Consider the following 12,897-nt stretch of genomic DNA (forward strand, 5'->3'; position numbering starts at 1 on the left):
TCCTATACCATCTGAAGAATGTCTCTAACCTGTGAATCCAGTTAAGGTACAGTTCTGGATTGTTGTCTCCATAAAAATCAAGGACATCCAATCTTGCTACTCTTTCTGCTCCATCATCATATCTACCAGTCCCATATGGTGGTGGAGGTGGTGGTGGCGGTGGTGGTAGTGGTAGTGACAGATCTTATGGAGTGGTGTTGGAAGAATCCCCGGATTGAATGGGACTTTTTCTTCTATCTGCTGTCACCAAGCGATCAATAGAAGCTTGCATGGATCTCATAGAAACTTGCATGGATTCCATCACTGTCTTAAGGGAAGTGACATCGATAGTGAGAGCTTCAAATTTTGCATCAGATTCTCCCTTATAGAAGTTCAGCTGTTGAACAACTTCACTACTGGCTACCATGGTGGAGATAGGCAAAATTACACTCAAGTATGATGGCAAAATAGTAAATAAAGGAGGTTTAAACAGCAATGGCAGAATGGGTAAATAACTCTCTTTTTTCTTTTATGTGCAAGGATGGCAGAATTGTAATTACTTGAAATTCAATTTAAACCACAAAGGGGTGTATTACGTGCGGGGCAGGGGTCTAATTGGAAATAAGAAAAAATATGGGATAAAAGGGATGAAAGGTAATGGGAAGGGGTAGTGTGGGAAATAAGTAAAACTAAAAAGGGGTAATTCTGGAAATGAGGAAGTAGAAAGGAGAAACAAAAAGAATCGAGGGGTTGGGGTTTTGGATTACCGACAAAAATGAAGTATCTCTCCTTGAAGACGTTGGAGACTGGATTGAACAATTGGAGTGGACTTCCGCTAGCAATGGGAGCAAATAGCGATAGGATTTTAGGCGAGCAACAGTGATACTTCAGGGGACGAAAACCAAATATGCCTCTTTTTCTTCTTCTTCTTCTTCTTTTTATTTTTTTTTTTTTTTTTTTTTTTTTTTTTTTTTTTTCTCTTTGCCGCTGCTGGCAAAACCAGAAAGGTCGATCACTTTGTCGCTGCTTTTTTTTTTCACTCGGCAGAACCCTAAAATAGGGAAGGGTTTGAAGGATTTTTTTTTTCTTTTTTTGTTCTCAGTCTCGGTAGAGCCGAAACAGAGAATGGGGAAAGGAAGAATAAAAATGGAAGGAAGAAGGGGAATGGGGATCTTCGGCTCTAATACCAAATTAATGGGGTAGCCTTAGGGAAGAGAGGGAAAATCAATAGCAGGGGGAGAAAGGGGGAACGCACCAGTTCACAAGCACAAATCAAACTAAATTTTATTCAAATAAATTCACCCTCCTTCAACAATGAGTGTATGCAAGTATATAAAGGGAAAAATAATAAGACTCCTACTTAGACTCTAACAATGAAACTGACTCCTACTTCTCCTACGTATCCTATCCCAAAACAAATTTGAGAAAATAAAATACTTAATATTAAACTACACTACTACCAGCCCTTGTTGGACCAAAAACCTAGGTTGGACTGGTTCTTCTTGGCCCTTGGCTTCCACAGCCGGTCATACTGGTCCAACCAGGTAAGTGTAGTTGTATCTACATCAAAAACCCTATAAGAATTGATTAGGATGTTCTTTCCCCTCTATGCGATTTTTTATTCTTCCCTTATTGGTGTTTGATTCTTCCTACTTTTAAGATCAAATCTCTCCCTCTTGAAGATCATGTACCCACCTAAAAGTACCCACCATTGCTTGCAAAATTGAAGACCATACCCATTTGCGATTTTTCAGAAGTTAGAAAAAACCCTGACTTCATCAATTTTTGGCTTTCCTGTTTCAGATCCAACTGATTTTTTGAGGAGCCTCTATTCACCCCTAAAGAGGAGTTCAACACTACTTGTGGCCTTATCTGCCAAGGTTTTGTGGGTGACCACTCTTTTCTCCAATTTTAGTGTTTTCTCACAAAACCATAATTGGTCAATCTCACAGCCCCTTGTCTGACGCAGCTAATTTTTAAAGTGGTCCAATACCCCTATAAGGCAACTTGATCCAAGTTTGAGTATTTTCTGGTGGCTGGTTTTTAAGATTTTGGATTTCTCCATACCCGAGTCAATTTCTCCTTTTTCCATCATGTCTGATATGACTAGTGCAACTTCAAGACCTGATGGGCAAGGTCGATATGAATACATGCCCTTTGGTGCTACCTCTGTTAAATTGAATGGTACCAATTGCTGGATGAGGGCTTACTAGACACATCACTAGCACTTCTGCAAAGCCATCTAAAGAGGGTTCTCCTCAGGATCGACGGATCACCCATAACTCTCTGATAATGTCTTTTTTGCTCAACTCTATGCACCAGTCTATTGCTAAGGGTGCTTTGTTGTTGGATATTGTTGCCCAGATCTGGTCCTCTGCCAAGGAAACATATGGACAAGTAGGGAATGATGCTCAAGTGTATAACTTTCGTAAGAGAGTTCATACCAGTACCCAGAAAGAACTCTGTCTATAAATACTATGTGAACTTTAAAGTTTGTGGTATGAGATTGATCACTATGCTGACTATCAACCTACCAGTACATCACACATTGCTGCCTATCGCATGCATGTGGACAAAATCAGGGTGTACGATTTCTTAGCTGGCTTGCATGTTGACTATAATCAGATATGTGTCCATTTTCTTAGCAAATCTCCCTTCCCTACTCTGGAACAGTTTTTTTACCCTAGCTCATACAGAGGAGTGTCATCGTACTACTACTCTTCATCCTCCCAATACTAAAAAATCAACCCTATAGATTTGTTCCACTCCTACTCCAGATGGGTCATCTCGCACTGGTGATACCACCATAGAAGTTATTAAATGTGAACACTGCAACAAGTCATACCATAACAAGGCCACAACATGTTGGAAACTCCATTGTAAACCGGCTGATTTTAAGGCATATCGTGGTCGTGGTTGATCCAAAACAAAAGCCAATCAGGCTGAGACTATTGACACACCACCCGCAACCGATTTTAGTCTTTCCCATGACGAACTCCAGGCTTTCCGATGTATGCTAAAGGCCTCTACTTCATCAGATGCTTCAACTCCTGCCAATTCAGCCACTCCTTCAGATTCCAACTTTGCTCATTCAAGTACACTTCATTTGGTGGTCACTATGCATCTTTAGTCTCCAGCCCTTCGATCATTGACTCCGTTGCCACTGATCATATGACTAGTTCTTCCAACTTGTTTCACCATTATTCCCCCATTTCAAATAGAGATAAAGTATGGGTAGCAAATGGCTCCTTATCCTCTTATCTCTGAAACATGGTTTAAGGATCTTGTTATTTTCTCTTTTTGAAAATCGCGAGACGAGATGAGAGGCGATATATAAAATGCTCAATATCTCGATGAATATCTCAGTCTCAACTTGACTCAACTCAAGACCAAATCGCATGGGGTATATACATAATTTTAACCCTCAACTTGACCCAACTCGACATCTCTCACCTATCTCTCCCTAGGGGGAAGAAAAATGAGCTTTTGGTGGTTTTTCTTGCCAAATTTTTCCTCTACAATGTAGATTAACAACTTCAACACTTGGATATTGGAGATTATCACTTCATTATCAACCTTTGGAGATCCGTTTCTTCTCAAGAACAGTTTTAGGTAAAAACAATTTCTCAAAACCATTGTTGTCATAGAAACATGGTCAATAGTTGTTTTCTTTTGTTGTGGAATAGCCTAGGGTGAAAGGTCCGAAGACTACTTACATAGGGCACAAAGTCAAAGTACCATTTTGGGTTTATTTTAAAAAACCTGATGTTTCCACTGTGTTTAGAATGCCCTAAATAGGGAAAATGGCAAGTTTCAAGGGCCAAAAAGACCATATGGTCACCGAGTCGACAAGGAAAAAATACAATACCTCAGTGAGATCTAGCCAGATCCATCTTTTTTAGTTTAGTGAGATCAGGGGCAAGATCAAGATCTTAAACCTTACTCTAGAAAGGGTTCTATTCAGTGTTCTTCTGTTAATTTATCTTCAGTTTTACATATCCCTAATTTTACTACTAACCTGTTATCCATTAGTAGTCTTACTAGAGACTTGAACTGCATTTCTTTCTCACTGTCTTTTTCATGATCTAGTAACAAAGAAGATGATTGGATGTGTTAAGGTGCTCTACTTGATGATGGTTGTCACTCCACAAATATAGTCACCCCTACACTTCATTAGCTTCACTTTGTTTCATCTAATCTACACAATGGCATTACCACTTGGACACCCTCCACTTGGGACTTTATCTTTTTTATTTCTGCAGTTAGTTAATGCCCTCTTTGGTATTATTATTATTATTATTATTATTTTGTTGAACAAAAATGGTTTTGGTTGCATTTGGTATCATTTATGGAGCTTGTTTCTAAAAAAAAAAATGATAAAACATAAAAATAAAAAAGAGATCAGGAGTCATTTATGTGTTTTGGCCAAAATTGATTTTCAGTTATTTTTGCGCTAAACTTTAATGATCACGTGCTTAAAGTCCCAATATATAGGGGTAAAGTAGTCATTTGCTTTGTAATTAGAAATCCAAGCCCCTTGCCCTCTCTTCTTCGATCCAAAGTAGAGAAAGAAGTTATAAGGAAGATGGGTGAAGGGAATCTCTTCACCCATTTCTTAGAAAAACGATTTTGCACACAGAGATACCAAACTATTTTTCACAAAAAACCATTTTCTCAAGTTACCAAACCATTTTTATGTTTTGATAAAAAATGGTTTTCATTAATGATTTTTGTTAAATAGGTAAAAATCAAAAAGAAAAATGATACCAAAGAGGGCCTAAGCAATGTAATAGGGATGATTTTTATTTTTTTTTCGTGAAGCTTATACTCTGTGGCAAAACAAACTCGTTCAAGTTATTTTCCTTTAAATAAAAGAACTACCTTTATTTTCCATTTAGTTCAAAGCTAAAGTATTCCTTTGTTTTCAACAGTTCCTTCCATAAGATGATTCAGACACAGTTCAATGCCACTCTAAAGATTCTCCGTAGTGACAATGGCAAGGAGTACATGGAGGGTCAGTTCTAACAGTACCTAGCTGACCATGAGATACTTCATTAGACAAGCTATGTTGGATACTTCATCAGACAAGTTGTGCTGGTACCCTCGCTCAGAATGGGGTAGCCAAGTGCAAGAACCGACAGTTATCGAAAATTTCCCAGGCCATGATGTTTGCTAGACGCGTTCCATCTCAAAATTGGAGTGATGTTGTCCTCACTGCTATTTACCTGATAAATCACATGCCCACTCGTGTTCTAGATTCCCAGACTCCCATTGATGTTCTTCAAAAGACTTCATCCTTTCTAGTTCCTCCAAGGATTTTCGGGTGTGCATATTATGCTAGGAATCATCTCTCTAGGGAAATTGAAACCACGAAGCCTAAAATGTATCTTTATGGGCAACACATACAGTATACAAATGTTACCTTCCTAGTAGACGTACTATGGTAACCATGGATGTTGTGTTTCATGAATCTGTTGGCTACTATTCCTCGCCACCTCTTTAGCGGGAGTCTGGTATTGATAGTGAAGATGTGACTGCGACTACTTACTCCACCAGTGTATCCACAATCCTTTGATAATGCTCCACCAATGTATCCACCATCCTTTGATAGGCCCCTTGTTCAGGAAGAGAGTGTGACAGAGACTACTATACCAACTCAGGGGGAGATTACCCCAATTTAGAAGACCATTTGTGAATTTCAAAGCAAATTGATGATTCAAACCTTCAAGTCTATCGTAGAGGCTACACTATAAATAAGCAACTTCAGACCACCACCACCACTACAGCACCCTTTGCACATTCCATCGCCCCCTGGATCCAAAGCCTACTGAGCCTAACACTTCATCAGGTATAATTTCTTCTTGTGATAAATTTATTGCTCTCAAGAAAGGCACTAGGACTTGTACCCAACATCCGATATCCATATTGTCTCTTATGATTCCCTTTCACCCTCCTATCGTGCTTTTGTGTCTTCTCTTTCTTCTGTTCGTATTCCCTAGAATTGGCAAGAAGCTTTTGCGGATGAAAAATGGAAGATAGAAATGGTGGAAAAAATGGATGCCCTGAAAAAGAATGGTACATGAGACTTGTAGCTCTTCCTCCCAAGAAAAGACCAGTTAGTTGTAAATTGGAGTTTGTTGCTAAACAAAAAATAGATGGCATAGTGAATAGGTGCAAAGCAAGACTTGTGGCTAAAGGGTTCACTCTAACATATGGTATTGACTACCAGGAGACGTTTGTTCCAATTACCGAACTGACCACTGTAAGAGTATTGCTCTCATATGCTGTAAATCTGGGATGGGATCTCCAACAACTTGATGTGTAGAATGCTTTCCTCCATAGAGAGCTCGATGAAGAAAATCTATATGGATATTCCATCAGGATTCTCTACTGATGGAACTCAAAACAAGGTCTACAAGTTAAAGCGTGCTCTCTATGGGCTAAAGCAGTCACCTAAAGCGTGGTTTGGGAGATTTCACAAGGCAATGACTTATGTGGGGTATAAGCAGGGCAATGCTGAACACACATTATTCATAAAAAGGTCTGGTAATAAGATCACCATGCTCATTGTCTATGTGGATGAAATCGTGGTGACAGGAAATGATAGTGCTGAAATTGATTGCCTCAAGGGCGTTCTTGACCTTGAGTTCAAAATAAAGGATCTTGGAAAACTAAGGTAGTTTCTTAGGATTGAAGTTGTCCGATCTTCAAAAGGCATTTTTCTCTCTCAGAGGAAGTACATTCTCGATTTGTTATCTAAAACTAGTTTATTGGGTTGTCATCCTTCTGATACTCCTATGGAAGCTAGTACCCAACTCATGGAAAAGGAAGGTGAACCTGTTGACAAAAGGCGTTATCAACAGTTGGTAGGCAAATTGAACTCTCTCCCATACATGACCTGATACTGTTATTATTGTGAGTTTGGTGAGTCAATTTACGCATGATCCTTATTCCTCCCATATCGAGGTTGTTTGCATATCCTACGATACTTGATGTCAACTCCAGGAAAAGGGATCCTTTAATCCCTTTATGACCACTTCAGAGTTGAGGCCTATACACATGCTGATTGGCCTAGATCTCACGACGAAAAACCCATCGCAAGTTATTGTACCACTGTGGGTGGGAACCTTGTCACTTGGTGCAACAAGAAGCAAAATGTGGTGGATAGATCCAGTGCAGAAGCAGAATTCCGTGCCATGGCACAAGGAATTTGTGAGTTTTTGTTGTTGCATAGCTTACTAGAAGATATTTTTGCTCCTGTTTGTCTCCCTATGATGTTGTACTATGATAACACAAGTCATTACAGCATGATCGTACCAAGCACATGGAGATAAACAGACGCTTCATCAAAGAGAAGTTAGATGTTGGGTTAATCTGTGTTCCTTTTGTGAAGTCTGGTGATCAGTTAACTGATTGTTCACTAAGGGATTAAGAGGAAAATTGTTTCATCCTTGTATAGTCAAGTTGGTATGTGTGATATCTATGCTCCAACTTGAGGGGGGCTGTTGGAATATGTACTTAAGGGTGTTGTAGGGGCATTCCTAGGCTTTCCCTCTCCCGCCGACTCTAATTAATGAGAGTCAGCTAGATGGGGTGGCATACTTCATAGTTGTCAAGGCGCCAAGGCGAACCAAGACGGTGGAGGGTTGTCTAAGCGCTTAGGCAAGAAGGCGTCCGCCTTAAGGCAAACAAGTGTTATTTTTTATTTTTCCTATTTTCTAACATTATTTAGCAAGTCATATATACCTTGCATCATAAAAAATCAAGATTAAGCCACATCAAGTCATTAAAAATCAACATTTAGCCACATCAAATCATAAAAAATTAACATTAAGTCATATTAAGTTATAAAAAATCAACATTTAGAGAAATGCTCTTATTCTATAATAAGTTTAATGGTCAAATGATTTTATTTTTACATGAGACTTTTTGTATTAGTTATAACATAAAACCAACTTTCTAACAAGTCTAAGATTACTTAAATCTGAGTTGCAATGACAAAGTTATGCTTCAGTCAAACTTATTTTTAAGTGCGCGAATATTGTTAAAATCGTCTGAATGAAAATAATTTTATGAATATCAAAACAAAATATTATTTTACCGAACTTTTGGTTTTTAGCAATGTTTTAACATGATAGATTTTATAAAATTTTCATAATTGAGAAAAACCCTAGCATTTAAAAGTTGAAAATCGTCCCTATAACCAAAATCCAGTTTTTGTTCTTGGACTGGGGGGTTGATTTTTTATCCTTTTGGAATTTGATTTTTAAACTATTTTTATTGGATTCAAATAGGGGATATTTGCTTATTTATGAATAATATCTTAAGTAAATGAAATAACAAATATTAAAAAATAACAAATATTAAAAACATTTACTTGAATGATATTTGGCATAAATAAGTGCCGAAACACAAGGCGACGTGTAGTGCAACAAGGCGGCTGTCGCCTAGGCCCCAGGGAAACCGCCTGGACCCCTAGTCGTCGCCTAGGCGACACCTTGACAACTATGGCATACTTGTAACTTTCCTTATTTTGTTTTATACTCCTCTATTATAAATAAAAGCTTGACCGATCTCTTTGATCTACCCTAGTTTTGTTGTTAACAATTATATTGTTTGATTTGAATACCTGATAATGCATGAGGATTAATCCATTGCATCGGATTGGAAAAGTTCTGATTTGGTATTGTTTCTTCCTATAGAGAGTATGCAACGTCATACAAATCTTTTCTTCATAATATTGTCCAATATCTATAGCAATTCAAAGTCAAAGCCTAGTGGAACAGAAAACATTTTTGTTCCCACTAAAAGCCATTGAAGGCCTAAATGGTATAATCCCTAAACTTAGCTGACTAGAAATCTGGGTTGAATCTGTCCAGACAAAATTTTTTCTATTTGCAATCATCAGCATACCCAAGAAGATGTCCGTTGACAAAGACAAGAGGTCTGCATACTGGTGAAAAAGTTTACTCAGAACTGGAATATTTGCTGAGTCATTCTTCAGAGGTTGTCCGCGTAAGGAAGGAGACGTCCCCGTATTTAGACAAACATCAGGATAATTATGCAGACGTCCAAGCAATTTAGGATTAAAATGGGTCTTTAAGTCAGAGTACGTCGGCAGAAAGTTGTAGGCGTCCACGCTCCTAAGGAGATGTCCGCTTAATCTCGTGGACACTTATCCAATAACTTTGACTCGCAAACATGTTTGAGGTCCCTTAGTCAAACAGATGTCCGCAATCCTTAGCAAATGTCCGTCAGACTAATGCAGACATCTGCGTACTTGTTCGAACAATTGCATGGCAGCAATTCCAGCAGATATATTTCTAACTGTTGGTGGTCCAATGGCTATATTTTGAACCATTGGAGGTCAGCAGAAGTCCACATAATCTGAGCGGTCGTCCTCATGGTGTTTTTGCTTGAAAACAAGCATTTTATTTCAGAACACTTTTGGCCTATGCCTATATAAAGGGGGCTTTTGGACATCAAAAAAACAACTATCACAACATTTTTTTAGAGCTTTAACTGAGTATTCTATTCATTCTTTGGGCTTCAGTGGTTGTGGGAGATTTATGCTTTTACTTTGCTATTCACCTTCTTAGAAGTTAATCTTTTCTCTTACATCGTAAAAGTGTTGTGTTACATGTGTGGAGGTTTGGGCCACACAAGTGTCATGTGGTGACATTGTCAATGGTTTTGGAGTTTGGAATGATCCTAGAAAACACCATTGGGTTTGTAGTGAGCCGTGGAAAAACTAAATCAGGAAGACCATCTAATTCTCTAGAAAGGATTAGTTGAAACCCCCTAACTGTTTCTAGTAGACCAACATATTTCCCTAGAGAACCAGTAAATACTTCTGCTACAAAGAAGGGTTGTGATAAGTTTTAAGGATTTGATTACTATCTGAGAAGCAATTGAGAGTAATGGAAATCCAAGTGCTTCTGTAGCCTTGGTAGTGGACATAGGGAAGTTACCCAAACTACTCTAAAATTCTGTCTCTCCTTTACTTCATTTATCATATTCTCTTACTACTTCTCGAGTGCGGGTGAATATTCAAAAGTAGTTGCTTCCAAGTTTAATATTGATAAAAAATAAAAAATAAAAAAAAAAATGAACTTCATTTTTAGTCTTCCAAACTTAGAATCCCTATTTACCAACACACCCCCCCCCCCCCCAATTGGGAGCTCTCCAATCTTAACAATAATATATCTACAATGATAATTTACAGAAAGTGGTATGATACCTCTGCATTAGGTTCATTAGCAGGGCAAAGTGCTGCTTCAGCTTCACTAAGAAGATCCATCTGAAAGCATGCTATTGCAAACAAGTAGCGGGATTGAGCCATCTTTGTTCCTTCATATTTGAAGACCAAAAAAGAGTAAGAATTATAAACAAGAATCACATTTAATCTTTACAAATAGAAGATGGAAACTGAGATATATATGAATCAAGGCTGTGTTAGGATCAACAAAGCGCTTCTCTTTTTTTTAAGAGAAGTTTTTGAAGGATTATATATATTTGATGAATTTTTCAATAATTGTAAATTGAGGAATAGATATAACCAATGAGATGCATGGGTGTTCCTCTATGACAAAAAACCACCCCATCTGTGAATGTCTAACACATGGAAAGGGAGGATGACAATGTGGGGATGCTAAATGTGAGGAAAGTACCTTTCAATATATGGTATACACAGTAAGCCTGATTGTTGTGCAAGTAACAACTAGCCAATAATTGCAAATTAAACTGCAATTAAGAGTAAATTCAAAATCAGATTAAATAAAGAGATCTGAAATGACAAACAAAAGGGTGTTACACTTAAATAATGAAAAAGAAATCAGTACTGACATAATATTGCACTCGAGATTATAAGCCGTGAGCTTAAAAAAAATTAAAAATAAATAAAAATAAAAAAGAAGAAGAAAGAAAGAGAGATTATAAGCAGTGAGGCAGTGATCATTATCAAATTAGGATGAAGAGATGGAGCATCCATGTAGAGTACATGATATACAATTCCTCTCTCCCCTCGTTCCTTGCTCTAAAAGATATGGAAAGATAACAAAAGCAGCTCATTTGATTTTATGATCACTCAATATAATTATAAAATAAATTTCAGAATCTCTACATCAGCCCTAACCTTATGTAGGGTCATAAAGAACTTTTGCATCCTTTAATAATAATATATGGTTAGTCAAGGCTGTTAATAAGTTGCAAATATCCTCAAAAACACCTTAAGATTCATAACATGGAGTGCACAAGAAGGGAAACAAGCCTAAGTGGGATAGAGCCATAAGCAGATTCATCAGAAAGAACTAACGAGTAGCACAAATAGGTTATAAGGCGAACGAAAGATAACTGACCTGATTTGGTAATAGCAAATGTGCAGCGAAGACCAAATTGATACACAAGCACGGAGTGTAGTGGCAAGCTCAAAGAGTTAAAAGACAAGCAAGAGCCAAAAATGACTTGGGTTAAGTAGCAAGCAAGGACCTTATGCTTACATGTACCAGAAGATGTAACCCTAAAGAGAACGGAACAGAAGTCATCTGGCCAAAACCTAGTAGTTGGGAAAAGATTTAAATCAACTAAGTTGAGCTTTCAGTTTCTCATGATGCTAGTTGTCAAGAGATTTGGTCATGCAATTAAGAACAGCATACATTTACCAAATGGTATTATAAAATTAAGGTAGAAGTAGACATTCATATATGCCTGTTGGAGTGGATTACCATAACTTGTAAAATCAATTCTTTGTTTTTTAATACACAGAAGAGGCGCATTGTAGGTGCTGAGTGCAGCTCTCTGTTATAATAAGAAAAACAAGTTCTTGAAATTCTTAAATGTGCCTCACAATTTCTTTTCTAAGTTGAGATTGAAAGCAGTACGTGCAGTTCTATAATAAATCACATTCAGAAACCCCAGTTCTCAGCTACAAACCCATCGTCCATAAACAATTCCGTGTGCTCCTTTCGTAGTTATATGCAACCATTAGTTTCCCTAAGAGGTCTCATATTCATGGCATTCTCATCTCGCTTACCTCTCGCATCTGAAATACTAGTAAGTTTCAGCAATTAAACTATACTCCTAACAGTTAACACATGCAATGCATAACCAATATTAATCGCTTTTTGAGTTTCAGCACTACCACCCCATTTTGAGATCGATCAAACTTTGTCTCGCAACTATAATCTACTAATGACAGCTTAATCAATAAAACACTTCGGAAGGACCATTAAAACATAAATAAATACATAAAACCCCAAAATTAACTGATTAGAAGCAACTGAGCCAAAACGTTAAAGCTCCGCCAACTGAATCTATTTGATAAAGGGAAACTCTGGAAATAGGCAGAGAAACACAATAAGAAGATGAATTTAGGTACAGACCTCTGATGGAAACTCTGCACATAAGCGCTCGCAGAGAAAAATGGCGTTTCGGTGCATGAAATGACGAAGACTGCTCTGGACACAGTCAATAAGTAGGGTTTCCATAGCTTCGGTTCAGAGAGATAACGGGAGGAGAAAGAGAAAGAGAAAGAGAGCAGCTTCAAATCCAGTACTGAATTTGGGTTTTTCTGTTTGGGGCTTTTAATTCAAAAATGCAGAACTAGCACGTGCGAATCTCGTATGGTTCTTTCGATTTCAAACGAACGGCACGTGCGACCAAACGAGTCCAAATCAAATCTCATGTGTGCGGCGATGAGTGGCAAAAAAAAGGGTGAGAGTACCGTGGCACTGACTTTCGTGAGGGGGTAAAGTACTCCGGCGCCTTAACTGACCGCAAACAATCTCAACCGTTTCCTTATATATTTGTGACAAGCTTCCAACCATGGATCCACAAATCAGCTTCCAACAATGGATTTACAAATCAGGAATTTGGGATTGGGCTTGAACCCTAAAAATTTATTATAGGAATCCAAATTAG

At 37.9% G+C, this 12,897-nt stretch overlaps 1 protein-coding gene across 2 annotated transcripts in view; it reads right to left on the bottom strand.

Moving 5' to 3' along the window:
- The window catches only part of LOC122075372 (cell division cycle protein 27 homolog B-like), a 69,544-nt gene extending 56,998 nt beyond the window's left edge, over positions 1-12,546 (bottom strand). For both annotated transcript variants that reach the window (XM_042640358.1, XM_042640359.1), the window contains exons 1-3: positions 12,360-12,546; positions 10,650-10,722; positions 10,220-10,329 (exon numbers count right to left, since the gene is read on the bottom strand). In XM_042640358.1, coding sequence (XP_042496292.1) covers positions 10,220-10,329; positions 10,650-10,722; positions 12,360-12,464 — 288 coding nt within the window. In that variant the 5' untranslated portion in view covers positions 12,465-12,546. The remainder of the gene's footprint in view (positions 1-10,219; positions 10,330-10,649; positions 10,723-12,359) is intronic.
- Positions 12,547-12,897: the final 351 nt, after the last annotated feature.

This window comes from Macadamia integrifolia, chromosome 4 (assembly GCF_013358625.1).
Source record: "Macadamia integrifolia cultivar HAES 741 chromosome 4, SCU_Mint_v3, whole genome shotgun sequence".
Taxonomy (NCBI): Eukaryota; Viridiplantae; Streptophyta; class Magnoliopsida; order Proteales; family Proteaceae; genus Macadamia; species Macadamia integrifolia.